This window comes from Ruditapes philippinarum, unplaced genomic scaffold (assembly GCF_026571515.1).
Source record: "Ruditapes philippinarum isolate M1 unplaced genomic scaffold, ASM2657151v2 ctg6687_1_1_1_1, whole genome shotgun sequence".
Lineage (NCBI taxonomy): Eukaryota > Metazoa > Mollusca > Bivalvia > Venerida > Veneridae > Ruditapes > Ruditapes philippinarum.
Window position 1 is genome coordinate 11348 of NW_026852093.1, and position 27541 is coordinate 38888.

The 27541-nt window shown below is 31.9% G+C and overlaps 1 protein-coding gene across 2 annotated transcripts; it reads left to right on the forward strand.

The window, feature by feature from the left end:
- Window positions 1–577: 577 nt before the first annotated feature.
- On the forward strand, window positions 578–27372 carry LOC132749081 (major surface-labeled trophozoite antigen 417-like). Of its 2 annotated transcripts, XM_060738764.1 has the most exons (9): window positions 578–682; window positions 2925–3025; window positions 3544–3687; window positions 4384–4554; window positions 12456–12632; window positions 24042–24185; window positions 25256–25399; window positions 26632–26728; window positions 26942–27372. In XM_060738764.1, the coding sequence occupies exons 2-8, from the start codon at window positions 2950–2952 to the stop codon at window positions 26703–26705; spliced, it is 930 nt and encodes a 309-aa protein (XP_060594747.1). In that variant the 5' UTR covers window positions 578–682; window positions 2925–2949; the 3' UTR covers window positions 26706–26728; window positions 26942–27372. The 2 variants fall into 2 exon arrangements, with proteins under 2 accessions (XP_060594747.1, XP_060594753.1); XM_060738770.1 differs by lacking the exon at window positions 12456–12632.
- The last annotated feature ends 169 nt before the right edge of the window (window positions 27373–27541 follow it).

The window sequence follows — 27541 nt, forward strand, 5'->3', positions numbered from 1 at the left end:
AAGTTTAGTTATACATTTAGGGTCAAAATAAATATAACTTCTAAAATTATAGTGTGAAAAAGCTTTGAGTTTTTCTTTATAAATAAAAATTACAATCCATTCCGAATACACACAATCTTTTTTAAAATAAATAATTGTTTTTACACTTCGGCATACATACATAAAAATGAATATCAACAATTTAAAACAACCTTTCATTGGCAAAGTTATTTTGAAACGTTGTATTTTGATTCAATGTATTGTTATCATTATCTAAAATTGCGTCTGACTTAAAGTTTGATAATAAATATTTCTTGGATATTATATGTAACATTATAAAAAAAGTTATTGCTTGATTTTATATGTGTTTTTTGTTCGAATTCTTAGCTTAAATCTTTTAACGATAACATTTATGTAATATTCATGAACATTACTATTTAAAATTGTAAACACCGAAAAAGTGTTTCTTGTGCAGATATAATTTTACCCAATCTATCGTGTGTCCGCACACCTAAGTGTATACGTGACTGCAAATTGGCGGATCACGTAATGAAATTATCAGGATCAAACATGTTAAATATATCGACGATTGATATGCTTTGTTTATTCGTGTTGCTATTAGAAGGTATTGGATACAGTATAAAAGGGATTTTCTCTATTCAAATGAGCATTGTTAGTAGCCGTGAACGTTGTGTGAAAAAGGGTAAGTTTACAATTTTCATAATTTGTAATGTTCGGTTACGTTAACATAAAATTAGATATATAATGACAAAATCAAGTGTATTTTATCTAAAATAACGGTAATACAATAAAATGTGTATCCAAGTAAAAAGCAATAAAAAAATAAAATGAAGAAAGAAATTAAATAAATATAATTTACTAGAAGTTTTAAAATAACAATTGTTCAGTACTTTGAATTTTAATGTTGTTTTTGGTTTAGTTATATGTAATTGATTATCATAATAAGTTCTTTTTTCGTGCCTTTAAAAAAATACCTTACGTCGTATAAAATAGTTCATTAGGTATACAATTGAAAGGTAAATTTGAAGAGTGGAGATAATTTATTTAAAGAATATCTTATAAGTGTATGAAAATGTAAGTGACATCGACAATTTTGATTTTGTTGGGCGGTAGGTTGCTTTGAATTCTACCTAGGCTCCCCTGTTTGTAAATTTGTAATATAACTTTGAGACAAAAGGAAAGCAATTCTTTAGATAAACTCGTATATGTTTTAATTATTTAAGAGATAATTTTTAATTGCTGTTGTGCATTTAACAATTATTTCTGATTTTTTAATAGGCCGGTTTCTATAAAAAAAGATACGTTTGAACACTTTAATTTATTAATTCTATCTAGGTAATGATAAAGACATAATTTTACCAAGATGAAATGGTTTCCAATATTTGTGGTTCAACGTTTGTTGTTTGTGTTATAACAGTTGTTTTCATGTTTGCATAAGCGTAAAAGTGTTTTAACTGTAATATTTTATAGATAAATTATTTATTTATTTATTTATTTCTTTTCCGCCTATATTGCATTGTCAGTTAAACAATATCACTGTGCGTGTCTATAAGATTTAGAAAATTAAAGATATTATCGTACATGGTGAAACTGAAGGCTTTTAGTTCAATTTTTGCTCATTTTTATATGCATATGATGAATCTTTTTAATGCATAAGTGTATCGGAGTGTTTATATGGGAATTAAGGAGAATAGAGTAACGTTTTGAGTTTTTCATTCCTTTAGTTTGTAACGTTATTTGTAATAGGTTATCATAACGTCAATTTTCAATCTCATCTAGTTTATCAAACTTTGCAAGTCAAACTATGGAAATATCTTCCTGACTTCATTGTTACTCTCACGTTTGATTTTCTATCAAATGTTGTGCATGACTGTGTACTGTTGAAAGAGCCAGTATTTTTAAGAAAAATGTTTCCTAACTTTTATGTGAATTGTTCAAATTTATATATAGATAATTTGTTTATAAGACTTTTTTCTTTTTTAAGGTAGTACACCCCTAATGCACTATCTCCACTTTGAAGAGTATTCAAATAGGCTAGAATCACTGAAAAGTGAATTGAAACTGAGGGGCGTGTGTTCAAACCCCAGAAGGGGCACTTTTTTTTTCTTTTTAACATTTTTTATTAATCTCTCAGATCCCTAATAGAGGAAAAAAGTGTTTCATTTTAATTTTATAATTATTGTAGGTATTTATTTACTAAATAATGCCAAATTTAATAGCAAATATGATACTAGATATTTTCAAAGTTTAATAAAATAAAAACAACACGGTAAAAGTATTTTATATTTTGCAAGACTAACCAATATACATTTAAGACAATTTAGGCAAACTTTGAAAACAGCCCTTTATTGTGGAAAATTTTAGGGATATTTTAAATAAGGCTTTTTACATAGGGAAATGGTCAAATAAGTGTTAAAAGTGGGCGGGTAGGGTTACATTTTTATACATATTAAAACATTTTGTTTAAAAACAATCATTTTGCTTGTTTAATTTGTTACCTAAATGTTATTATTTGTTTCTTAAAAATTAGCAATAAGAAAACATTTTTCATAATGATGATATTATAGATTATTTAGAGTGTCCTCATTTCTGAAAAAAGCCCTTCTAATGGCAAAATTTTAGTTCAGAAAAATGTCCATAACTCATTAACCACACGGTAAATTTTGTTTAAATTTTGCATACAGGTGACATTTAAGGCATATAACTGCCCTATGTTGTCAATTTTACAGTTCCTTATAGTGTCCATTATGGGTGTTCTACCTTAATGCCAATGCGAAAAAATATAACACTTCAATCAAATTATTAATAAAGAAAATAAAAGCTACGTAGTTCATAAAAACTGTTAACCTATTTCCACGAATCCAACATAGATTTCTCATTTTCAAACATTCAAACATTGTTCCTACATTTTGTGATAATTGCAGATATTGTCATTCAAAAACCGAAATCATGAGAAGCATATACAAGCTTGGATTATTAATGATACTTACATTTCTTGTACTGAATGGTCGCATTTGCAATGCAGGTAACACGTTTTAAAATTAAAAATTATGTCTCAATTCATCGTGTCTAAAATGTATAGTTTAAAAAAAGAAAAATCCAACTATTTGTAATGAAAAAATCGTCATTTTTTTTCGCACAGAAAAATGAAATTGTTTGGATCGGATTTTCAATTATGTTTTCTCATCTTAAAATATTTGGATGTTAATACATGTACAGATCGATATATTTCTTGATGTGCAGTAAACAAAAATGTATTAAGGAATCTATCTTCTGATTTTATTCCGATCGTTCTAAGTTTGACATACTAATAAGCTTGTTAGTAGTCGTCACCGCTACTAAAACTGATGTTAATGAGCAAACAATAAATACTCATCTGTACACTTTCAGTAAAGTTTTTATTTTAAACTTTGATATATGTAAATATATTAAGGAAAAGAATGAGAAACTGGATGAGAATTTTAAATATTGTCTTTTTATTTAATAACATTTATTTTACGGCCGCAGTATTCATTAAAATACAAAAATTGAAATTTGATACAGGCAAAGTATCTGCAGAGGATTGTACTAAAGTAGGGACTGAGTGTAGTGGTATCACACATGCAGTGTGTAACAAGACAAGTCTGAAATGTCAGTGTGATGCTGGCTTTAAAGAAGACAGTACAGGTGGGAGTACATGCATAAAAAGTAAGTAGAAAACAAAGAACATAAAGGTTGTCGGTATCCGGAGTGAGAGAGAGAGAGAGAGAGAGAGAGAGAGAGAGAGAGAGAGAGAGAGAGAGGGGGAGAGAGAGAGAGAGAACACATTGCATCTTAATTCCACAAGTGTATATCTTTGCCATTCGAAATATATGACCTGTTTGAAATATGATTTAAAGTTGTGTCAATATTTTTATCACAACTTATTTCTAAAACGTTTAGACTAAACGATTTATAATTCACATACAACTCCATGATAAATGAACATGGACAGTGTAGTGTTTTTAAATATTTTCTCCAGACATGAAATGTTAATCTACCGTACGGTAAAGTAGTGCGAACTCATTTTGATACATTAAATGTGTCATTGTCGTAAAAAAATCTAATATAAGATAATGTTTTGAAAAAGGGTTATTTTGCAGACAGATTGTTTGTTTTACGAAATTGAAATCATTTGTCTATTTTGGTTCACATTTAACATTTATGGGATGTCAATCCAATACAAATTTATTAAACTTCACAGTCGTTTGGTTGTTCTTTATCAGTCATAATAAGACATCATTTCGTTACATAAGAGTAATCAAAATAATCAAATATTTATACGTAGTATTTGTATTTGGTATGACCAAACATATTTACCTATTGTACGGAGAAAAGACATAGTGTAATTGAATTTTGATTCAGAGAAAGTATCTGAAGTGGTGTGTACTAATGGAGGAAGTGAGTGTAGTACTATCACACACTCCTCATGTGCAGCTACTCTGAAATGTAAATGTGGCACTGGCTATGGTGAAGATACTACTGACGGAAGTACATGTGTTTCAAGCGCTAGCAGTCACAATATACAAAGCAAACGTAAGTAAAAAAAAGACACCAACATAGTTTCTATACTTAAGACTTTCTTATCAAAACAAACCATCGAGTTGCCCTGAACAGTCTTTTTCTTTGCAACTGATTGTCGCTTATATAAGAATTAAAATACATGTAAGAGCCAACAAGTAATACTTTTCTTCTAATAAACAAATAATTATACTTTGTCAAACAGTTTTGTACAATGATAAAAATATGTAACATGCCGATTATAGAATATTGTCCTTTATTTATATGATCAATGTGTATGTTCATAGATCATAATTATAAAATTCCTTTTACTAAACATCTAAATAACAATAGCATTATGAAATAGTAAATAGTTGAATAAACAATAATGTTGAACATTCTAGTAAATGCTTAAGACTAGCACGTTAAAAGGGGTTGGCAGTTTTATTCACTAATTGCGAATACTATTTTAAAACGACATTCTAGGAACTTCAAAGTATTTAAATGTGTCACAAAAATGTTAAAATTACGATACTTATGTTTCAAAATTTAAAGCATAACTTCATTATTGACTTGTCTAAACACTGTAATATTTTGTCAGACTGACTTGTCATTGTGTTCAAGTTCGGCAGTTATCTTGCCTAAAGACAGTCTTTTTTGTCGAACTTATGTCTTATTTTGTCGACATGTGGTGGTATCTTGTTCAACCTTTATACTACTTGTATGAACATTGTCCTGTTTTACTGTTATCTAGCGTTTTATTAATTGGTGTTACTCTGTCTACTATTGCCAAAAATCGTGATATCTTGCCTAAAAATACTTATTGTGTGAAATACTAGTGTTGACATGCCAATATATAAATAACATATGGGTTTGTGGGTAACAGTAAAAATATTATCCTAAGGAAAACACTGTTATCCGAGGCGTTAGCCGAAGTTTACAAAATCGAGGGATTGTTTTCTTACTTTTACTCACAAACCCATGTGTTATTTTTTTATTACCCCGAACAAAAGATGTGATGATATGAAATTGTCAACTAAGTCAATCTAAGGCTGAATCCAGAGAAAAAGGCGGATATTTTTCTATTTTTTTAGAAAATAGACCACGTGAACAAATTCTATACTGTTGAAAATACTGTTGTCCTGATACAGTACAAATTTCTTAGTCACGTGGTACACTTGCATTAACGGTATAAATAACTCCCAATTGCTTAAACACAAAAAGTAAGGGGTAATTATAAATAATACCTGTTTGTGTAAACGTTATTTTATTGTGTCAAACAGTATTTTGGAAATGTGTCGAAAGTTGGTATTTTTTACAAATTATGGTTACGAACTATTAGAACGCTATTTTGTCAAACTGTCACACTGTTTTGTCCAAATACAGATTTAGCTTGTATATATTCGTCTTATTATGTCATACAGTAATATTATATTGTCTAAACATGGCGATGACTTGCCTTATTGTACTATCCTTTTCTCAAAAATTATTTTTATTTGGTCCGGGTTCGGTGTAAAATGAGCTCAACTAAGGTCTGACAGTCAATTTGGTGTCCAAAATAAATGTAAACAAATTTCTACAAAAATCACAATATTATAACTAAAATGACAACACTTTACATTATAACCACTAATTTAACAATATTGACGGTAAATAATGCATTTTTTACATGAGTTTTTGGTGCAGAAATGAGATTAAAGATGGTTTTTAACAGACATGTACAGAAGTTACCAACAAATCATCGAGTATGACTAAATTAAGCAACGGAGATATATTTCAGGCAACTGAGTAAACGGGAAAATCGTCTGTTGATTTGTCTCAACACTTTAACGTATCATGTTGATATAAATTGAGTATAACGAAGAAAAATTATAACAAAAAGCTTTTAAAACGTTGCAAAGTTGATGTATTGAAAGATTATACGCCGGCAAAAATGGAATTGTACACCACAAAAAACGGAGAAATATAATGTATGTATTGTCTTTGAAATTTTTAAAACATTGTTAGTTTATTTATAACTTAATTCAAACAAAAGTAAAAATATCTATTTACTGGGTGTTAAAAATTATAACCAGTTTGTCTTATGTATATCATGTTGAAAAGTTTTAATTTCGATAGTTTTGAGGAACATTATGCATAGGAGATATTTTTACTATAATAAGCACAATGCATTTTAATGGAATCACACTGAAAATTGCTTACCTCTTTCATTACGTATTAAGATTATAAACAGTAAATAACAAATAATTGTCGTTTAAAAACGAATTTGAATAACTATTTCAATCGTTTAAAAATCAGAAACGAAAGAAACAGTTTTCCGATCGTAATATTTACTGTGGCATATATTTATCAAAGCAATAACGTATCACAACACCGCATTTGCACAGTTTTGTCATGTGCTCAGAGTGACCTCTCTTCCAGAAAATCAAATCTAAAATGAGAATACAAGCGAAAAAAAGACAAACAGCTAAAAAGACCAGAGAAATCGAATAAGGAAATCGTGCGTGGAAAATGAGTCTGAGTACATAGCAAATGTCATCGTTTGTAGTCGAAAAATATCGTGAAACGTAGTGGACTAAACATTACAGAAACAAACTTAAGTTAAACCAAGCCTTTCATTGCTAATGGTGTACGTGCTAATCTGATGCTTTATAAAATACAAGTAGTACCCCATTAAATATGACCCGTCGACAAAAAAAAACTCTTGATCTCTTAAAAAATCTTTTTGAATTTGAAATCGGGTAATGTAAAAACTAATTGCTGAAAAATTCAAGAATTTTAAAACTAATTGCATGAAAAATTATCTGGAGGTCTGGGTAATGATATAAAAGTATGCTGTAAAATGTGTATGAACATATAAACAATATAAGACAATATGCATTGTTCCATGGTCAAATTGTCCTACTTGATAGTATCATGAGCGTAGATCATATTTGTACACACATTTCTACTTAAAAGACAAAAACAAACACATATTGGTGACTTTTAAAAAAGGCATAAATGTTATTATGAAACTGTAATACATACATAATATTGTACAGTTTTTGTTATTATAACAATATGTTATTTATCATTGACTTGATGTATATAAAAGGAACCCTCGAGGCTCGAATTTTTTCAGAAATCTATTTAGAGACCACTTTATTATCCCTTTACCTCATATAAACGCGAAACAACGCACTTTCGACCCCCCTTTTAGGCCTCAACTAGTGAAAAATATCCTGTTTGGGCCCCAAACACATGTTTTTGTTTGAGAAATGACAATAAAAAAGTGACCACTTTTTCGGCGCGGCCCTCAAACCAAAAGATACATCGGTTTGTTTGGGGGTTTGAGGGAGGACGGCAGTTCCCCTCATCGCCAAGAAAATTTTGGACTCGTGAGAGGCTAAAAATGACCCCAGATCGATCATAAGGTAACGTGTAACCAACGCTGAAAAGCATTTGACTCTATCTCAATCAATTGAGAAGTTGCAGCACTTTGAAATCAATTTTGATGGAAAAAATCAACGCAAAGTAGTGATTTTTGGCAAATATGAGATGTCCCCTTGTTGCCATGGTGACAGGAAATTTAAGCTCGAGCATGTTGTTACAAAGGCAATGGTCTAGTCAACATTTGTGCCAAGTTCTTTTTAGTATTGAAGCAGTTTTTATAGTTTTATAGCAATTTGAACTTGTAACGGGAGACTTTTCAATGAAAACAGCCATTTTTCACAAAATGAAGTAATGGGTAAAGAGACCACTTTTTGGCAGTTACATGAGTGGTCTCTTGGTACAATGTCGACTGTATTTCAGGCACACACGGGCACCTGAGTATAAAAACCGACGTTCCGTAAGCTATCTTGATAGTATCGTACATATATGTTCCAAACATACTCATTTCTGAAAATAAAATCAAATCCAATAGTACTGATGTCATTATATTGTATGTTATTAAACGTTAATGATTCCATAAGAAACTTGATTAGAATTTAATGATTTTTCGGGAAAAAATATTTGGATTAGTTGTCCTACAGATGAGATCAACGCGCTTAAAAAAGACAGACAGAAATTCTCAGCTAATCTAGGGACTTTAGATAACACATTTTCACTCTAGTTTCACAGATAATGAATACCATATGTCAGGGTTTACGCCTATGTTTTGAGATTTCTGCTCTTGAAAACAATCCAAACGATTAAATAAACTCACTTTTAGGGGCAAATAAAGATAATTCATGAAACAGGTAATAATGAAGGTCTAGATCAAAAACATAATGAACTGCTTAATGTTAAATTTACATTTAATGCGAATAAATGTGCATGTGTGTGTGTATCAAAATGATAATATTTAAATTTCAGATCTATCTTGTGAAATAAAATTTGTATTACTGCAGATATACACTAGACACACATGAACATTATTTCTAGTAAATTTTATAGTAAAAGCCCTTTGGTAGCCTGATTCTTCATTTCTGTCTTACGTTTAGACCGTCACAGTCAGTGCTTTTAGCGCTTCGATCCGAGTAGAAGACAACACGATATCGTTTTCTTTGTAATGTCATTGTGTGTGTGTGTGGGGGGGGGGGGCATGGCATGCGCGCGTGTGTGTAATATTTAGTGCTGACATAACTCAAGGTATCGTTTGTTGTATAAAAGGTACTATGGTCTTTTTTTCGAACGTGTGTTAGATAAACTAAGACATAGTAATAAAGTCACGTTAGAAATATGATCCGCTTTTTATTCAGTTCGAGACTCATCACGTGACCGTTATTTTTAGACCGAACGTTTAGATTTGCAAACTGAAAAGCGATTAAACGCCTTCCCATGATATTGGAAAAATATTATTTTATATTACGAATTTCAAGTCAAAGGTCAATATCAATGCATCACATCACTGTTTCTGTTCAAGTGTCCCTAACACGAAGGTACCAAAAACACTTATCGTTTCGTGACAATTCACTTGTTTTGTGACATTCGACCATACCTCAGTGTAGTACCTTTAATAGACTTAACCTTTCCGACAAAATACCACAGGTATTGCACATAAAAAGACCGAGATTACAAACATATCATGGTAGATTAACGTACTAAGACATGATTTGGACAAATAAACATCGCTTTTAAGAAGAAAACTGGACAATTTAACAAAATACGACAGCTCTTTTTCAATTTAGAACTATTTGGACGAAATAACATAACTATCATACATAAAACGTCTGTTTTTTTTCTACAAGAAAACACCAGCATTTGACGAGATAGCGCTTCTCTTTGACATTCATAGAAATAAAAATGTAGTTTAGACAAGTCAGTACCATATTTTGACAAGATAATACAATTATTTGGACTGAGACTAAAAAAAGGATTGGAGCACCACACTAAATACCGTATTCCGGTATATACCGGACAAGGCGCATGAATGATAAAATGCTAAAATCTTGCCTTTTTACCCAACGGAATGAACTTTAAAAGGTCTAATTCATCTTTTCATACCAATTCGATTTAAATATGATAATGAATGAAAAATGTAAAAATCGTCGAAAAAAAAAACGACATTTGTATATTTTGTGATCATGATTTCTGCAAGCGTCTAGAGGTACTGCTTCAATCCTGTATTGAGTTAAATCCGATTATTTGATATCATAAGACTGTGTTTTAACAAATCATACCGCACTTGGCAGAAGAGCATACAGTTTAATATCATAAAAAGGCATAATTTGGTACAGTCAGCAAGATAATTATAATAATTGACATAATAAGACAATTCAATATTCTACTATGACTACTTCTGTTTGGCACAACAAGACAATGTTTAGGCATTTAAACACCATACTTTGACAAAATAGCATAGTTTTTTGATGTAATAAAGCAGTGTTTTGACAAGGCAATGCCAAATTTCGATTAGAGAACATTGCTGCTTCAAAATCATATAGTCTTTTGACATATCAGCTCCCAAATTTGACAAAATAACGGAACAACATTTTGATATAATAGCACTACTGTTTGAAATCAAACAATGTTAAGACAAGTCAACATCACATTTTGAAGAGATAAGACTATTGTTACACATAATTAGGCAAAGTTTAGACAAGTCGACAAAATACTACGGAAACACAATACAAACATTTGACATGACAAGGCGCTTTTTAGGGAAGATAAAAAGAAATGTAACAACAAGAGGCAGTTATGGCGTTCCATAAATGGCCTAAATACAAAAGGATCTTTTTTAAAATTTGCCACAGCTTGGTATCAAACCCAATACATGTCATGCTGAAATTCCACGTCGTGTAGACATTCATTACATATGTAATCCAGTTTCAGTAATTGAAACGTTTTTTTTTTTCTAAAACGGCATCAATAAGGCGTCCGGAAATCTCTTATAAACAGTTCGGATAATATTCTGCAGAATCGTTTAATAGGACAATAGTATCTTGTTAGTCAAACAAAAGTTTTCGAAAGATATTATCGCTTTTTTTCCCAGAAAGTTGGACCAACCTTAAAGATAATACATGCCGTTGTTAGCATAGCAAAATGCGCATGACCTTTACGTTCTCCCTCAATGCGGCGCTTAGAAAAGACAAAATGGCTGTCATGTGTAGCCTTGTCGAAAATTTAATTCAATTTTTTCTCGATTTTCTGGCTATATACATTTTTATTATATTTCATAAAGAAATAACGAAAACTAATATTTTCAATCAGCATTTATTTCTTCGTGTAGCATATGAATTTACAACTGCAAAACGACGTCATCCTAAGAACGCAATATATCATTTAAACCTCGCGAGAATCGCGTAATTTACGGCACGGGACTTGTGTCACATGGGGATGGTGACTGTCAAGTATTCTACATTTCAAATAATTATTATTGAAACAAATCATTGTGCGTTTTCTTCCTTTTTTACTGTCAATAATTACCTTAACTTAAAACTGTTAAGAAAACCTGTTATTTTAAAGAATCTTTGTTATCAAAACATGGGCCATCAATATAAATTTGAAAATAGATAAAAAATGTAAGACCCCTTGTTTCCCTTATTTAACATACATTTGTTACAAGGATTTTTGAATAAATCCTTTGCTTATTTATGATCACACAATAACATTTAGTTTTTTCAATATTATTTTGTCTCTACAGATACTATGAAAAGTATGTTCCGACAAGAATGGTGATTTAGCAATCAATTTTATATCTCTGCCCTTTGAAATATGTGTCATAGGATACAATACGATTTTCAAGGCTGTATTAATATTTTTATGACAATTCTATTTTAGAGACGTATAAACTAAACGTTACAAATATTGTTCAATAAATTATTTTAGGGACGTTAAAACTAAACGTTACAAATTTTGTCTTAAAACTTTTGTTTTTAACAAATGGTGTACATCCTTACTTTTCCGAACGTTTAATAACTTACAATTACATTGGTTAAAAATATAGGTCAACGATTTTAAAACAACTACGCCAAAACGTTTAAAGAAGTTGCATTACAACAACATGCTTTATCTTTTAAAGTGGGTAATGGTTAGTAAACATAGACAATATACTGAATTACAGTATTTACTTCAGGCAGAAAAGGTAAAACTACCGTACAGTAATGTAGTGACCAACTCATTTTTGATACTGTAACATTAAACATGTTATTGTCGTAAAAAGATCAGAAAAAAATATTGCAGTTAGTCTTGTTGATCAAGGTCATATTTGATTTACGTATTTGAAATGTGTCATTTGTTTGATGAACATGAACATTCATGGAATGTCTAACATATACAAATTGTATCAAACTTCATGGTTGACTGTGCATTTTATACCAGAATTTAAAATCATGTCTTTATATCAGAAAAAAAAATCAACTCTAAATGTTTATACTTCGTTTTTGTATGTGATATGAGCAACCATATCTACATACAATAATTATTGTGGTTCACGGAGGAAAAAATTAACATAACGTGATTGAATTTTGATTCAGAAAGAGTATCTGAAGTTGTGTGTTCTAATGGAGGCAGTGAGTGTCATGTTATCACACACTCCTCATGTGACGCTACTCTGAAATGTAAATGTGACACTGGCTATGGGGAAGATACTACTGACGGAAGTACATGTATTCAGACCACTAACAACCTCAACACAAACCAACAAAACAAACGTACGTTTATGCATTTAAATTTTAATTCTTTTTACACCTAAGTTGTATAAAGAAATAAATTGACCGAATTTGCTTCACAAAGGAAGATAGTTTTGACATTTGCCATTAAACAGGATCCCCTGTATATAATTATTCATACTAACGTGCGCGTTTGCGAAATATTTTATATGACAAATTTGTTGAAGCGGAAGTTGATAAAAATTACGTGTTGTTTAACCATTAACTAGAAAAAATAGAAATAGTCATGTCCGTATGATGTTTTTTTTATTAGGTTTGCCTACACTTATTGTTTTGTTGTATGAGGTAGAATTAGCCATATTCATCATGTAAGCTGCAAAAGATGTGAATGTGCGTTTTTTGGAGCAAATATGTCGATAGTGATTTTTTTTGCGCATGATTTCACGGCGTCTCAACGCCGTGATATTGTGATGGGTAGTTTTCGGTAGCATGGGCAAAAGTCACGTGACAAAATTCCTTTCGATTTCTACAGCCGACATTTTATTGGCTTTTTTACGCAATCATTGTACAGCCCATTTCCGTGAAAAGTTACATAGAAACATTTTCCTTTCAAATCATATACATTACAGTATTTCTATCAACACGCGAAATATCAGCGTGATATATTTACACAATTTCGCAAATCCTTTCGACACACTTGGGAAGTTTGAATACTAAAACCCGGATTTCGAATATCGTTGTGGTCTACATTGATGCCGTACATGTATCCATTCGTTCATTCATTTATATATTTTCAAAATTTTCCTACAAGAAAGTTCACCTGCCAATTAGTACATGTATAAGGATAGGTAATGGACTGTTATAAACGATTATCCTATTAATTTTATATATTACGTTTATCTGTTGCACAGAATGGTTGGTTTTACAAGGTGTACCAGTATCCGGATGTTGAAAGCTATCCGATTTTCTGCAAAAACTACTGTAACATGGCCATCTATTTTTTTTATGAATACTTTACCATGAATTTGCATGGCTTAATAAAACTGAGCCTGCAACATTTCTTAATTTTGATATTTGGGGTGTTCTTTTGGGTTTCAGGTTTTCTCTATTTTAAGGGGAAGTAACTCATGTTTACTAAATTATCTGTTCTTTTCTGTCTATCTTAGGTTGTAGTTAGGTATTACTTACTATTTTTGTTTCATAAATTTACCAGTTGTAAGGTATTAATCAAAAGCATAAAGGCAATGATGAGTGAATATTGATATATATTTTTTTACTGGCTTTATATACCTTAGACCAGATTTTTCTAGTTTGTTCAGTTAGCACATATACTACAGTATAGGTATTCTGCTAGAGGAATATTCTAATCAATATGTGAAATTATTATTTTCTATGTGTTTGTATTTAAATTGCTCATAAAATAACCTTTGGTAAAAATGAAAAGGTAGAATATTTAAGCTATACATATGGGTGCTCATTTTAAACACTTGATATATATACAGTTAGTTTTATAGTAAAGTCTAATGAGGGACAGTATTTGTTACTGTAAGAGATATGCATTTAATGTTTAGAAACTCACACAACTTAATCTTTATTATTATAATTTTTTTGAGATTTTTTTTACTTTTATACTAAACAATATCATGTACATTATAGTTTTCTTTCTACAAGATTATGAATTCCACCCAAACACCAATGTTAATAGGCTGTTATATTTATTTTTAATGGAACCTGAGAATTATTTATGTAATGTTCATACAAGTGTATCATAGTATATGGATATAATGTGTATTTCTGTATTTAAAGACTTACAGTTATGATGGATGAGACTTGCATTTAAATTTATAAATGATAATACATGATCAGTCTACAGGTTAAAGATGTTTATACCCAGTGTTAGCTGGCTAATAATAGTATCTATAACAGAGTTTATATATTATAGTTTTCTTTCTACTAGATTTTGAATTCCATCCATTAGTACCAATGTTTATGTTAGGATTTCATATTTATTTAATAGAAACTGGGAATTATTAATGATGATGTGCATACATGCATGATCTTAGTATATTGATATGATGAGATTTATAATATTTCTGAATTTAAAGAGTTACAGTTATGTCATTATTATTAAAGGGATGAGACTTTCATTTAAAGTTATAAATGATAATACATGCATTGATTGAAAATGTCCTGAATCTTGGATCCAGCAATATAATTGATAAAGTCTCAAAACAAATCATATTCTGAATAGTTACATTCTATTTTTTTTTCTAACATGTGCATAGTTTGAAATGGACAGCTTCTGCCTTATCTATTTGCAATGGAGGGACACCGGTCTCAATCTCCAGGTCTCCTGAGTCAACCTGACAACATAATTTTCATAGAGTAGATTGTTACTTGCCCTTGAATAAATTTGTACACTAAATTTATAGTGGGTGATTTAATGTGCCACATGAAAACCAACAAAGTACAAAAAGTAACCAGGCGCCAGATGAAAACATGAAAATACAATCTACCACGAAGTGGTTTGTTGGTTGCATAATTTTCATGTTTTCGCCCGGTGCCCTCAATGATGCAAAATACAAATCAGTCTTCATAAAATTTCTTATCATAGAAAAAGGTTAGTTTTTTATCAGTACAAAAAATAGATATTGTACATGAATTAGCACAGTTATGTTCACTTTTAAATTGACCTGTTATAAATAATGGCACAACCAATAACTGTCTAAGCCCTTTTTAGTAAAAATAATTATACAATGGTATATGAAATTGTTATCTTAATTAAGACTATATGAGTATATAAGGGTTTTTTTCTTTATAATTTATTAATTAAGAATTATTTATCTGTTAATTTGAAAATCTAAATATCTGTCATGGTTTAGAACTGTTCACTATTTAGGGGAGAAAATGTGTAAGTGGCCAGATAGCTCAGTACATTATTCTGTGGGTCACAGGTTTGAGTTATGGTGAAGCTGAAAGTTTTTATCATCCTGTGACTGCATATAACCATGAGTTTAATTCACTATGCTCTGTTAACATCAGAAATTCAATAACATATAGTTGAGAAATATGTTGTGGTTTAGAACTGTTTCATTATTTAAGAGAAAATGTGTAGCCGGCCAGATAGCTCAGTTGGTCTTCTGAAAGTCATGTGTTCGAGTCATGGTCAGGCAGTTTCAGTCAGGGTTTAGAAGTGGGTTTGCGACTGGCACATGTTTTATTCATTTAATAAAGTGCATTTAATTTGAAATGGACAAAGGCAGTATTGCATGATACTGTTAGATCTACAAAAGCATTTGATACAGTTGATCACACTATACTGCACATGAAGAAGTTCTTTTTCTTCTTCTTATTGGAACTTCAAGCATATATGTAATGACATTCTTACATGGTTCAAGTTTTATCTCTGATAGCAGCTGGTTGATGTGGATGGTACTCCTTCTACTTCTGCTCTGAGTACCTATGGTGTCCCCCTGATGTTCATTTTAGGTCCTCTTTTATGTCTAAAATATGTCAATGACATGTCCGCAACCCTAAGCAATACTAAGCTTTATTGTATGCACAGGTACAAGTATCAGACCTGGGAAGAAAAAATATGATAAGATTCCCAGGTTCGATACTCGTGCATGTGATTGTATAATGATGACTCAGGTATCCTTGTATCTGGTAAATAAATCTTAAGATTGGTTAATTGACTATAAATTGTCTTTGTATCTTGGCAAGACAGTGTCTATTCTTTTTGGTTTAAGTTTCAACTTAAACTGGGCCTAGCCTCCTCGTCACATGAAATGGTACAGCTATAAAGTACACATCTTTTGTTAAGTATTTAGGTCAAATTCTTTTGGCGTCGCCCTTTGATGCTTTGCATCAATGCTTTTCTTGTTGTCTTTTTTGAAAAATTTCATTTTCTTGCGCAATAAAACATTTTTTCCCTAAAATGAGACTTCGTTTTCCATATGCGTTTCACAGTAAGCATTTACCATACAATGTTGTACAATTTTGGTCCGTAAATCAGTCTTTTACACAGTCTTCTGAACTTCATTCAGAATTCATGTCTCATTATTGTGAGCAAAATTCTGAGTTCCTTAAGCTATAAGCTGGAAAATGTTTAATTATCCCCCGCCGAAAAGGCGGTTGGGGATATAAAATTAGTCTCCGTCCGTCCGCCTGTCCTTCCTTCAGTCTGTCCTTTCCGTCCTCATTTTAGTCCGGACCATATCTTAAAAAGTATTTGAGGTATCAAATTGAAACTTCATAGGTGGATAAATCATATTTAGGAGAAGTGCAGTGCACAACAATAATGATTCTACCCTACATAATTTTTCAGTTATTGCCCTTTGTTATTTTTCAAACTCAATTTTTGTCCAGAGCATAACTCAAAAAGCCTTTAAGATAGATAGATCTCACTCAGGAGGTGTGCAGTGCAAAAAAGGGATAACTCTACCCCTTCATAGTTTTTGAGTAATTGCCCTTTGTAATTTTGCATACTTTATTTTGCACCTGAGTGGAGCATAACTAAAAAAAATCTTTGAGATGTCAACATGAACTTCATCGGTGGATTGATCTTATTGAGGAGGAAAGTTGTGCGAAAGAATGATAACTGTACTGATTATAATTTTTTAGTTATTGATATTTGTTTCATACTTTTTGTCCGGAGCATATCTCAAAAAGTGTTAGAGGTAGATCTTACTCAGGTGGTGATAACTCTACCCTTCATACATGTATTATTTGAGTTATTGCCCTTTGTTATTTTTCATACTAAATTTTTCACCTGAGTCGAGCATATCTCAAAAAGTGTTAGAGGTAACACCTTGAAACTTCATAGGTGGATAGACCTCATTGAGGAGGAGTGCTGCACACAAGAGTGATAACCGAGCGTGCAATATTTTTCAGTTATTGCCCTTTGTTATTGTCCATACTAAATTTTTGTCCAGAGTATAACTACAAAAGCCTTTGAGATATCAACATGAAACTTCATATATAGATAGATCTCACTCAGGAGGTGTTCAGTGCATAAGGGTGATAACTCTACCCTTCATAATTTTTGAGTTATTGCCCTTTTTTATTTTTCATACTAAATTTTTCATCTGAGTGGAGCATATCTCTAAAAAAGCTTTTGAAATGTCAATATGAAACTTCATAGGTGGATATATCTTATTAAGGAGGAATGTTGTGCACAAGAATGTTAACTCTACCTTTTATAATTTTTGAGTTATTGACATTTGTTATTTTTCATACTTTTTGTCCGGAGCTTATCTCAAAAGTGTAAGAGGGAATAACTTGAAACTTCATAGGTGGATAGATCTCATTGAGGAGGATTGCAGCACGCAAGAATGATAACCTACCGTGCATTGTTTTTCAGTTATTGCCCTTTGTTATTTTTCATACTTAATTTTTGTCCCAGAGTATAACTACAAAGGCCTTTGAGATATAACATGAACCATCATAGGTGGATAGATCTTACTCAGGAGGTGATAACTCTACCCTTCATATTTTTGAGTTATTGCCCTTTGTTATTTTTCATACTAAATTTTTCACCTGAGTGGAGCATATTTCTAAAAAAGCTTGTGAAATGTCAACATAAAACTTCATAGGTGGATAAATCTTATTAAGGAGGAATGTTGTGCACAAAAATGATAACTTTACCCATTATAATTTTTGAGTTATAGCCCTCTGTTATGATAACTTAACCATTATAATTTTTGAGTTATAACCCTCTGTTATTTTTCATACTTTTTGTCTGGAGCTTATTTCAAAAATTGTTAGAGGTTACAACTTCATAACTACAAAAGCCATTGAAATATCAACATGAAACTTCATAGGTACATAGATCTCACTCAGGAGGTGTGCAGTGCAAAAGAGTGATGACTCTATCCTTCATAGTTTTTGAGTAATTGCCCTTTGTACTTTTTCATACTTAAATTTTCACCTGAGTAGAGCATAACTCAAAAGGTCTTTGAGATGTCAACATGAAACTTCATTTGTGGATTGATCTTATTGAGGAAGAATGTTGTGCGCAAGAATGATACCCTTTATTATTTTTGAGTTATTGCCCTTTGTTATTAGTCCCCTACCGGTTTACCGGAGGGGACTTTAGGTTTACCCTCCGTCCGTCAGTCCGTCCGTCCGTCTGTCTGTCCGTCCGTCAGTCCGTCCACAAAACTGGATCCCGCGATAACTTGAAAAGTACTGAAAATATTTTTATGAAACTTGATATATGGATAGATGGCAGTATGGAGATTATGCACGTCTTTTTCTTTTCTTCTTATGTTGAAAATTCTGGTTGCTATGGCAACAAATAGGCTGAAAATATGGCAAATTTTACACATAAACTGGATCCAGTGATAACGCAAGAAGTACTGGAAATATTTTTATGAAACTTGATATATGGATAGATGGCAGTATGGAGATTATGCACGTCTTTTTTTTTTTTCCTATATTGAAAATTCTGGTTGCTATGGCAACAAATAGACTGAAAATATGGCAATTTTTACACATAAACTGGATCCAGTGTTAACGCAAAAAGTAATAGAAATATTTTTATGAAACTTGTAATATGTGTAGATGGCAGTCTGGAGATTATACACGTCTTTTTCTTTTCTTCCTGTGTTGAAAATTCTGGTTGCTATGGCAACACATATACTGAAAATATGCAAATTTTACACATAAACTGAATCCAGTGATAACTCAAAAAGTACTGGAAATAGTTTTATGAAACTTGACATGTGGGTAGATGGCAGTCTTGAGATTGTGCATGTCTTATCTGTTCTTCCTATTTTGAAAAAAATATTGGTTGCCTTGGCAACAAATAGGCTTAAAACATGGCAAATATAACAATATTTGTGATTAGTCAAAAAGAGCTGAAATTTTTTATGAAATTGCATCTTTAATTCCAGAGTTATCTCCTCTTTAAGAATTTTGCTTTTTAAAATGTTATATTTTGGTAACAGGGATGTTTCAAATATTAACTTTAGAGTGTCCTTCAGTCCGTCTGTCTGTCTGTTCATAAAAACTTTTTCCTGTGATCACTTTTAAAGAACATTTCCAACAAATTTACTTAAACATTAGTGAATGGCCAATTGCCCTTCAGAATGCTGATGGGGTTCTAACCGGTAGGGGACTTATGGATTGCTTGCAATACTATGATAATTGCTTGTTTTTCAAACTTTTTGTCCGGAGCTTATCTCAAATAGTGTTAGAGGTATTAACATGAAACTTCATAAGTCTAAGATAAATCTCATTGAGGACGAGTGCGGCACACACCTACCCTGCATTATTTTTCAGGTATTGCCCTTTGCTACTTTTCATACTTAATTTCGTCCAGAGCATAACTACAAAAGCCTTTGAGATATCAACATGAAAATGTGGATAGATCTCACTCAAGAGGTATGCAGTACACAAGAATGATAAATTATTCTGCTCTACCACATATGCATGGCTCTTGTAACAAGTTACATTACAATACTTAATCAAAGGGCTGCAGCTCTATGGTATTTTCTGATCTTTGCAATCTAAATCATACTGACTATCTGTATGTACTTTCCTGTATAAGTTTAGTTTTATATACTATTATTCATCTTACGCAGCGACAGCGTTTTGATTTTCTTCTATAACAGTTTGAGATTTACATATGGAATTTTGCATGAAAAAAAATTGCCTCGACTAGAATTTGAACCATAGGCCTCTCACACCCTCAACGAGACCGCTTACCTCTGCACCACGGCGAAGTTATACATATGAACCTTGAATAAAAACGAATACATTATGTAATTCTAAATTGAGAATTTCCATTTCGTGTTTGTAATCCTTATTAATTTCGAGGCATTTTGTTCACGATAAACGTGTTGTTTAACTGTAATATTTCTCGTGTAACTTATGTACGTATATTTATTATGGATACGGAGTTCAGTAATTCACAAATGTGAATAGATTGAAGTAAGAACACAGATCTATGTGAGCTTTTCAAGTTTAATCTCAGAAGTGGCTAGTGGCGGGAATCGCCTGTCTATACATAAGAACTGCCCATTCAAGCATTAATGGAATAGTACTGATAGTATAAAGGTCAAGGTAAAATAATCATGCAGGTTAGACTAGTATCTGATATTGTTACAGTTTAACACTGATGAAAATAATTTATCGAAAATCTTCTCGCCAAAACAGTCCGACATGACTTTGTATATATTCCACTACTCGACAGTCAGATTTATTTGTGTACTACGCTCTGGAGTATTCGGTAATTGGCATAGCTAAAAATAGCATTTTCATTGATTAAAATGATATTCATGATAATCCGAAGCTTTACGGAAATAGCCGAACATTTTTCATTGGGTAAAAAAGATATTCATCCGCGAAATTTGTGATTGTAACCTCATATTTCTATTGACTAATCTAAACTTTTAATGCACTGTAATTCGTTAAATGCCTACATTAAAAATTATTCTTTCTTTTAAATTGCTGGTTTTTAAGCAGTTTTGAGTGAGAACTACTTTGCGTTGTTAGGACTGTTAGGAAATTTTGTGTTAGACCGTGGGAGTTAGCTATGTATTTACTGATCATACGATCAGAAAATACAAAAACCTTCTTAACAAGTTAACCTGTCAATTAAACTCGATGCTATTTGAACATACCTTAACATTATACTTATAACTGTTTTTTTTTTGGTATTTTTTCTTTTTTTCGCCGTGACAATCACATTGCTGCATTTCCCAGCAATTTTTTACTTGTATGTTATTCTTAAGACTCTATTTAGACTTTCATAGGAGAAATCCTTAAAAGGATTGTTCTTGCTAGAAACAACACAATTCAGTTTATATCATAAGTTATCTTTACATAAAATATTGATAATCTGAAAATCAATTGGACAAACTTGTTTGCTCAAAAAAAAATGAAATTGAAATGTAAAATTGTTTATTAGATTGAAGAGTTCACGCAATTTTTGACAACATTAACGAAAGAAAGACAAATTATTTTTTAAAGAGATTTACCATTTTTCCAGTTAACCTGGTTTGACAAAGGTAGATTTAAATGCATTGTTCCACCTATGGATGGAAGCAACAAAGTCGAATATCACCGGAGGTCTCGGTTACTTTGTTTCTTAAAAAATGTCATAATATTTTTCTCACACGTATCCTAGGGTCACTAGTTGATCATTTATTTCGGAAGAATATATCTCAGAAACTATATCTACGCCGTTACTTAAACCTTTACCTTTGATAAAACAAAATATTTCTACGTACTTGAGTACATCGCCTTATTCTGGTAATGATGATGGAAATCAACTCGTGGAATGCAGTGTCAAAGGTTATGCTCGCTCAGTATTTGTTGAGATTGTTTTAGACATTTGTTTTTAATTTAAAATGAAGCATTTTATTTATAATATGTTTCTAAAATACTGAGAAAATGCCGACAAGTTTGAAAAATTAACTTCACAGAATTGACTTGCAATTTTTCTTTTAAACGAGGAATAATAATAAGTCAACAAAATCATATTTATTGTGAATAAAATATGCGATTTAATCGTATCCCTTCACATCTTTCATGATTCCGTTAAAACAGCAATGGCACGGCGGTGAAATTCGATTATGTGACGTCACTTGCATTATAAAGAAAATGTCGTAAATGGCTTAAAGCAAGAATTACTCTATAAAAGATCAATTTAAAACACAGAAATTTTAACTTAACCCTTTACCTCATATATACGCGAAACAACGCACTTTCGACCCCCCCCCCTTTTTTTAGGCCTCAAATAGTGTAAAAATGTCCTATTTGGGCCCCAAACACATGTTTTCGTTTGAGAAATGTTGCTAAAAAAATAAGCACTTTTTCGGCGCCGACCCCCATCCAAAAGATACATTAGGGGGTTGCCAGAAGGGGGATGTGCCCCCTTCTGTTAGGGGGGTTTGAAGGGGGGCGGAGTCCCCCTCATCGCCAAGAAAATTTTGGACTTGTGAGAGGCTAAAAATGACCCCAGGTCAATCATAATGTAACGTGTAACCAACGCTGAAAAGTCTTTGACTCTATCTCAATCCTTTTAGAAGTTGCAGCACTTTGAAATAAATTTTGATGGAAAAAATCGAGGCAAAATAGTGATTTTGGCAATTTTGAGATGTCCCCTTGTTGCCATGGTAACAGGAAATTTAAGACTGAGCATGTCGTTACAAAGGCAATGGTCCAGTCAACATTTGTGCCAAGTTTGATAAGTATTGAAGCATTTTTCATAGTTGCATAGCAGTTTGAACTTGTAACAGGAGGCTTTTCAATGAAAACGGCCATTTTTCACAATATGCTCATGGGGGAAAGGGTTAACTAAAAAAATTATAAATGTTACTAAACAACAATTTTTCACCAAAATTAGGTGAAAGACCAAATGTTAACATGGAAAAACTAGTTTTTAGGTGATTCCAAAGTTTTTCATCATTTTTGTTAACTAAAAAAATTATAAATGTTACAAAACAACAATTTTCACCAAAATTAGGTGAAAGACCACATGTTAACATGGAAAAACTAGTTTTTAGGTGATTCCAAAGTTTTTCATCATTTTTTGTTAACCCTTTACCTCATATATACGCGAAATAACGCACTTTCGACCCCCCCTTTTTTTAGGCCTCAAATAGTGTAAAAATGTCCTATTTGGGCCCTAAACACATGTTTTCGTTTGAGAAATGTTGCTAAAAAAATGAGCACTTTTTCGGCGCCGCCCCCATCCAAAATATACGTCACGGGGGTTGCCAGAAGGGTGATGTGCCCCCTTCTATTAGGGGGGTTTGAAGGGGGGCGGAGTCCCCCTCATCGCCAAGAAAATTTTTGACTTGTGAGAGGCTAAAAATGACCCCAGGTCGATCATAATGTAACGTGTAACCAACGCTGAAAAGCCTTTGACTCTATCTCAATCCCTTGAGAAGTTGCAGCACTTTGAAATAAATTTTGATGGAAAAAATCGAGGCAAAATAGTGGTTTTTGGCAATTTTGAGATGTCCCCTCGTTGCCATGGTAACAGGAAATTTAAGACTGAGCAATTCATTACAAATGGTCCAGTCAACATTTGTGCCAAGTTTGATTAGTATTGAAGCATTTTTCATAGTTTCATAGCAGTTTGAACTTGTAACAGGAGGCTTTTCAGTGAAAACGGCCATTTTTCACAATATGCTCATGGGGGAAAGGGTTAAACATAGTACTCTTTAAGGTATGTGATAAATAAAAATTATCGTGTGGGTTCAAAACTAAGGGGCTCCCACAATAAACTTTTATTTAACTCGTTCCGGTTTAAACCTACACCCATTCAATATCCTCTATTTTACACGCATTTGTGTGTAACCTCTCTTTCTATAGAGACTGACAAAAAGGTCATTGCAAATAATATCTATTATTGCAACGAAATACAGGCACGATGTCAAATCCTCTGACTTCCCTGTTAATCTTTTAATAAAACATGAATAAATATGTGAATTTTAGGAAGAGTATCTGAAGTTGTCTGTACAGACGGAGGAAATGAATGTGACACAATTGTTCATTCAGCATGTGACGTTCCAAGTCTAAAGTGTAAATGTGGGACAACCTACGCCGAAGACAGTACAGATGGAAGCACATGTGTTATGAGTGAGTTACACATTACAACACTTATTTGTTTTGAACTTCTCTGTCAGATTTATTTAAACTTCACTATCAGGACATACTCTTACATTAGTTATACATGTTATCCATTCGCAACGTTTGAGGTTTAAAACATTAATACATAAATCACCTGTTTATTTCTGGTCGGCCAAACGTTTTTATAAATAAGTTATTTGATAAAATTGTGCCGATAGTCCTCTTTTCCTTAGATTTTATTATTACATTTAGTGGGTTTATTCCTATATTGCCGGTACAAATATGCGATATTGAGTTCAAATCTTTAATATGTAAGTACACCATACATAATTAATAATTGATAAGATTTAACAATTCATTTAGAACCATTATTTAAAAAAACGGACATAGTTTACTATTTGTAAAATAACGGGATAGTTCGTGCTCTGAATAATTCGAATTTATATTTCTCTTTGTTGTTTCATTTTAACACCTTCAATAAACGATCATCAAATATTACTTCTTAATAGGGTAAAAATAGAGCTCAAAGCTTCGGTCAGTCAGTCTGGGAATGTTTAATAAATATAAATTATTGCTTGAAATCTGGTTATATTTAAGAAATGAATCACTTAAACATTGATTCAGGTGTACACATTGAGTTAGATAAAAAAACAAAGCACGTTCCTGTTATAAAAACAACTTTTTTAATTTAACTAAATTCAAAAGTTTGAACGAATAAGTTTTTAATCATTTGTGACCATTCAACTGACAACGAAGCCATAACATAAGAATACCTATCTAACATTAAATTTGAATTGCTCCAATCATTTCATTTGTTAGAGTTTAACAGCTAGGCCGTGCACGTTATATAATCATGCAGCCAATACTATGCTTATCACTTACTGACATTTGTTTTCAACTACATATATTGACGAGATACTGAACTTATCAAGACCTTACCAAGTCTTCAAAAGGGTTGAATAATGTAACATCCTAGAGTATTAAACGTATTAATTAGTCTAGTTGATTTTCTTTTATCTTCAAAGAAATGAAATCACATTACAATTTTAATTTTAAATCAAACGCTTTGCTACTTTAAGAGGTAGCTAGCATTGTTTGCAGTGAAAATGGGTCCCAATGTGCCTCTATTGACCATGCCGAGTGTGACCTCACAGCAACAAAGTGCAAATGCAGTGACGGGTTCAAGATGACTGCTGACAAATGTGCTCCCGCAGGAAACACAGGTATGTAAAGTTATGTGAACATGTAGTTGGGTAAAAAACGGTGCATACATAGATTTAAAAAGTACATGAATCTTTTTGGTTATATATGTGAGCATGGGTAAAATCATAATAATCGCAACTGACATCAGTTTGCAAATACTATTAAAATAAATGTGTATGCAAACGGTGATAAAGTCTGAATGTAAATCTTTTTATAATATCTTAATAACGAAATTTTCATATAATTTATTTAATTATGCCCCCGCCGTTTAAGAAGAAGAGGAGTATAATGTTTTGCTTATGTCGGTTTGTCTGTCGGTCGGTCGGTCCGTCCGTCCGTCCGTCGGTCGGTCGGTCTGTCCGTTTGTAAACCACATGGTTTCCGCTGATTATCTTAAAAACTATTAAACACAAAGTCTTCATACTGTTTGGTCACAACAAGTAGATAACCCCTATCCATTTAACAATCAAGGTCACATGGGCCTTAAATGTCATAATGGTTAGCGCTTATTATCTTGAAAACTATCACAAAGTCCTCATATTGGTAATAGATAAATGCAATTTATTGTGGGGTCACTAGTTCTAAGATCAAGGCCATAGATGCCTTAAATGTCAGAATGGTTTCCACTTATTATCTTAAAAAACAATTCATCACAAAGTCTTTATATTTCATGTACTGATTGGTCATATCTAAAAAAGTAACCGTTACTGATTTTGGGGTGACTAGGGCAAAAATGATGGTTACATGTGCATTTAATGTCAGGATTGTTTTCCGCTCATTATACTAATGATAGATTTCATTCAGTTTAAGGTCATACATTGGTCATTAGTTTTCGTTTTCCATAATTGAACACTTCAATGTACCAACATCTGGCATGTTTATATAACAAAATTACTAATAGTACGAGCACTAAAGTGGGGGGGGGGGGGCATAATTTTTGTTCTTGTGAAATGCACTCAATTTATAATTTAGTATTATACTGTTTAATGCAATTTCTAAAATAAGGTTAACAAGTATCCACAAATCTTACCCGTATTTCTAAATTACTATTGCATGTATTCTAGGCTTAATGAGGGTCCATCCGCCCTTTCAGGCACTGAGAGTACGGACTAAAAAAAATTCTATAGCCCCGTCCAAAATATTTATACTTGGTAAAAGGCAGGATGTGTGAGACAAGATAAAGGGAAAATGCGATTTTGTTGTAATTATTGTTGTTGCATTTTTATTTATTCTAAGCATTGTTTATTTAAAGGTGTGTCAGCAAGTTTGGCATATACCGTGCTTGCACTTCCTGTCATTCTGGCAATAAAGGTGACGATGATGTAAATTTGTCATTCATAAGTTTGCAGGTAAATATGTAGTATTACAAATGAACATTCAAGTTTGCATCAAAAAAGTGCATTGTGTCTTTGTTGAATTAGTATCATTCTCATATTATTTTATTATCATGCATTAAAACAACAACAACAACAAAAACTTCAAAACACGAGATATTTCACTATTTTGCGATAATTGCAGTTTTGTTGCCAGAGGTTACACACTTTACATCTTAAACATTTCAGGTCTGTTTATGGTTTGAGCAGTGGGATGACTTTTTGAATCTTCATACATTGTATGCAAACTTCGTCTTTATTTCGTAGTCCTTTTTTAAAAGAAGACTGTTTTAGAAGTGTGTGTAATTTGGAATTATATTCTATTTGAATTGGAAATTTAAACAGGCGAGAGTGAAATAATTTGTCACTTGTTCCTTGATTGTCCTTTAAATGGTACAAAATGTATAGTCTATATTAATGTATTAACGTTAAATAAACCCAACACCTGCCTGTATCATTTGCTTGTCTAAATCTAGGATTTCCTGTGTTGGATAAAGTTTATAAAACATACTTGACTAATGAAAATGCAGGAGATATGATGAGATTTGGCAAGATCGAAAATTAAACCTTCTTATTACACATTAGATGTTTGTAGAATAGAAATAAAGTTCATGAAAATATATACCCTTACCTTGTTTATATAACCATTCATTATTTTGAAAGTGTATACATCTTCATTCGGCATATGAGTTCTTCAAATAATGACAAAACAATAAATAAGAAAGTAATGAACCAAAATATGTCGCCTTCGTTTTGTTGGTCTTATATGTACGTTCTTAAAGAAAACAT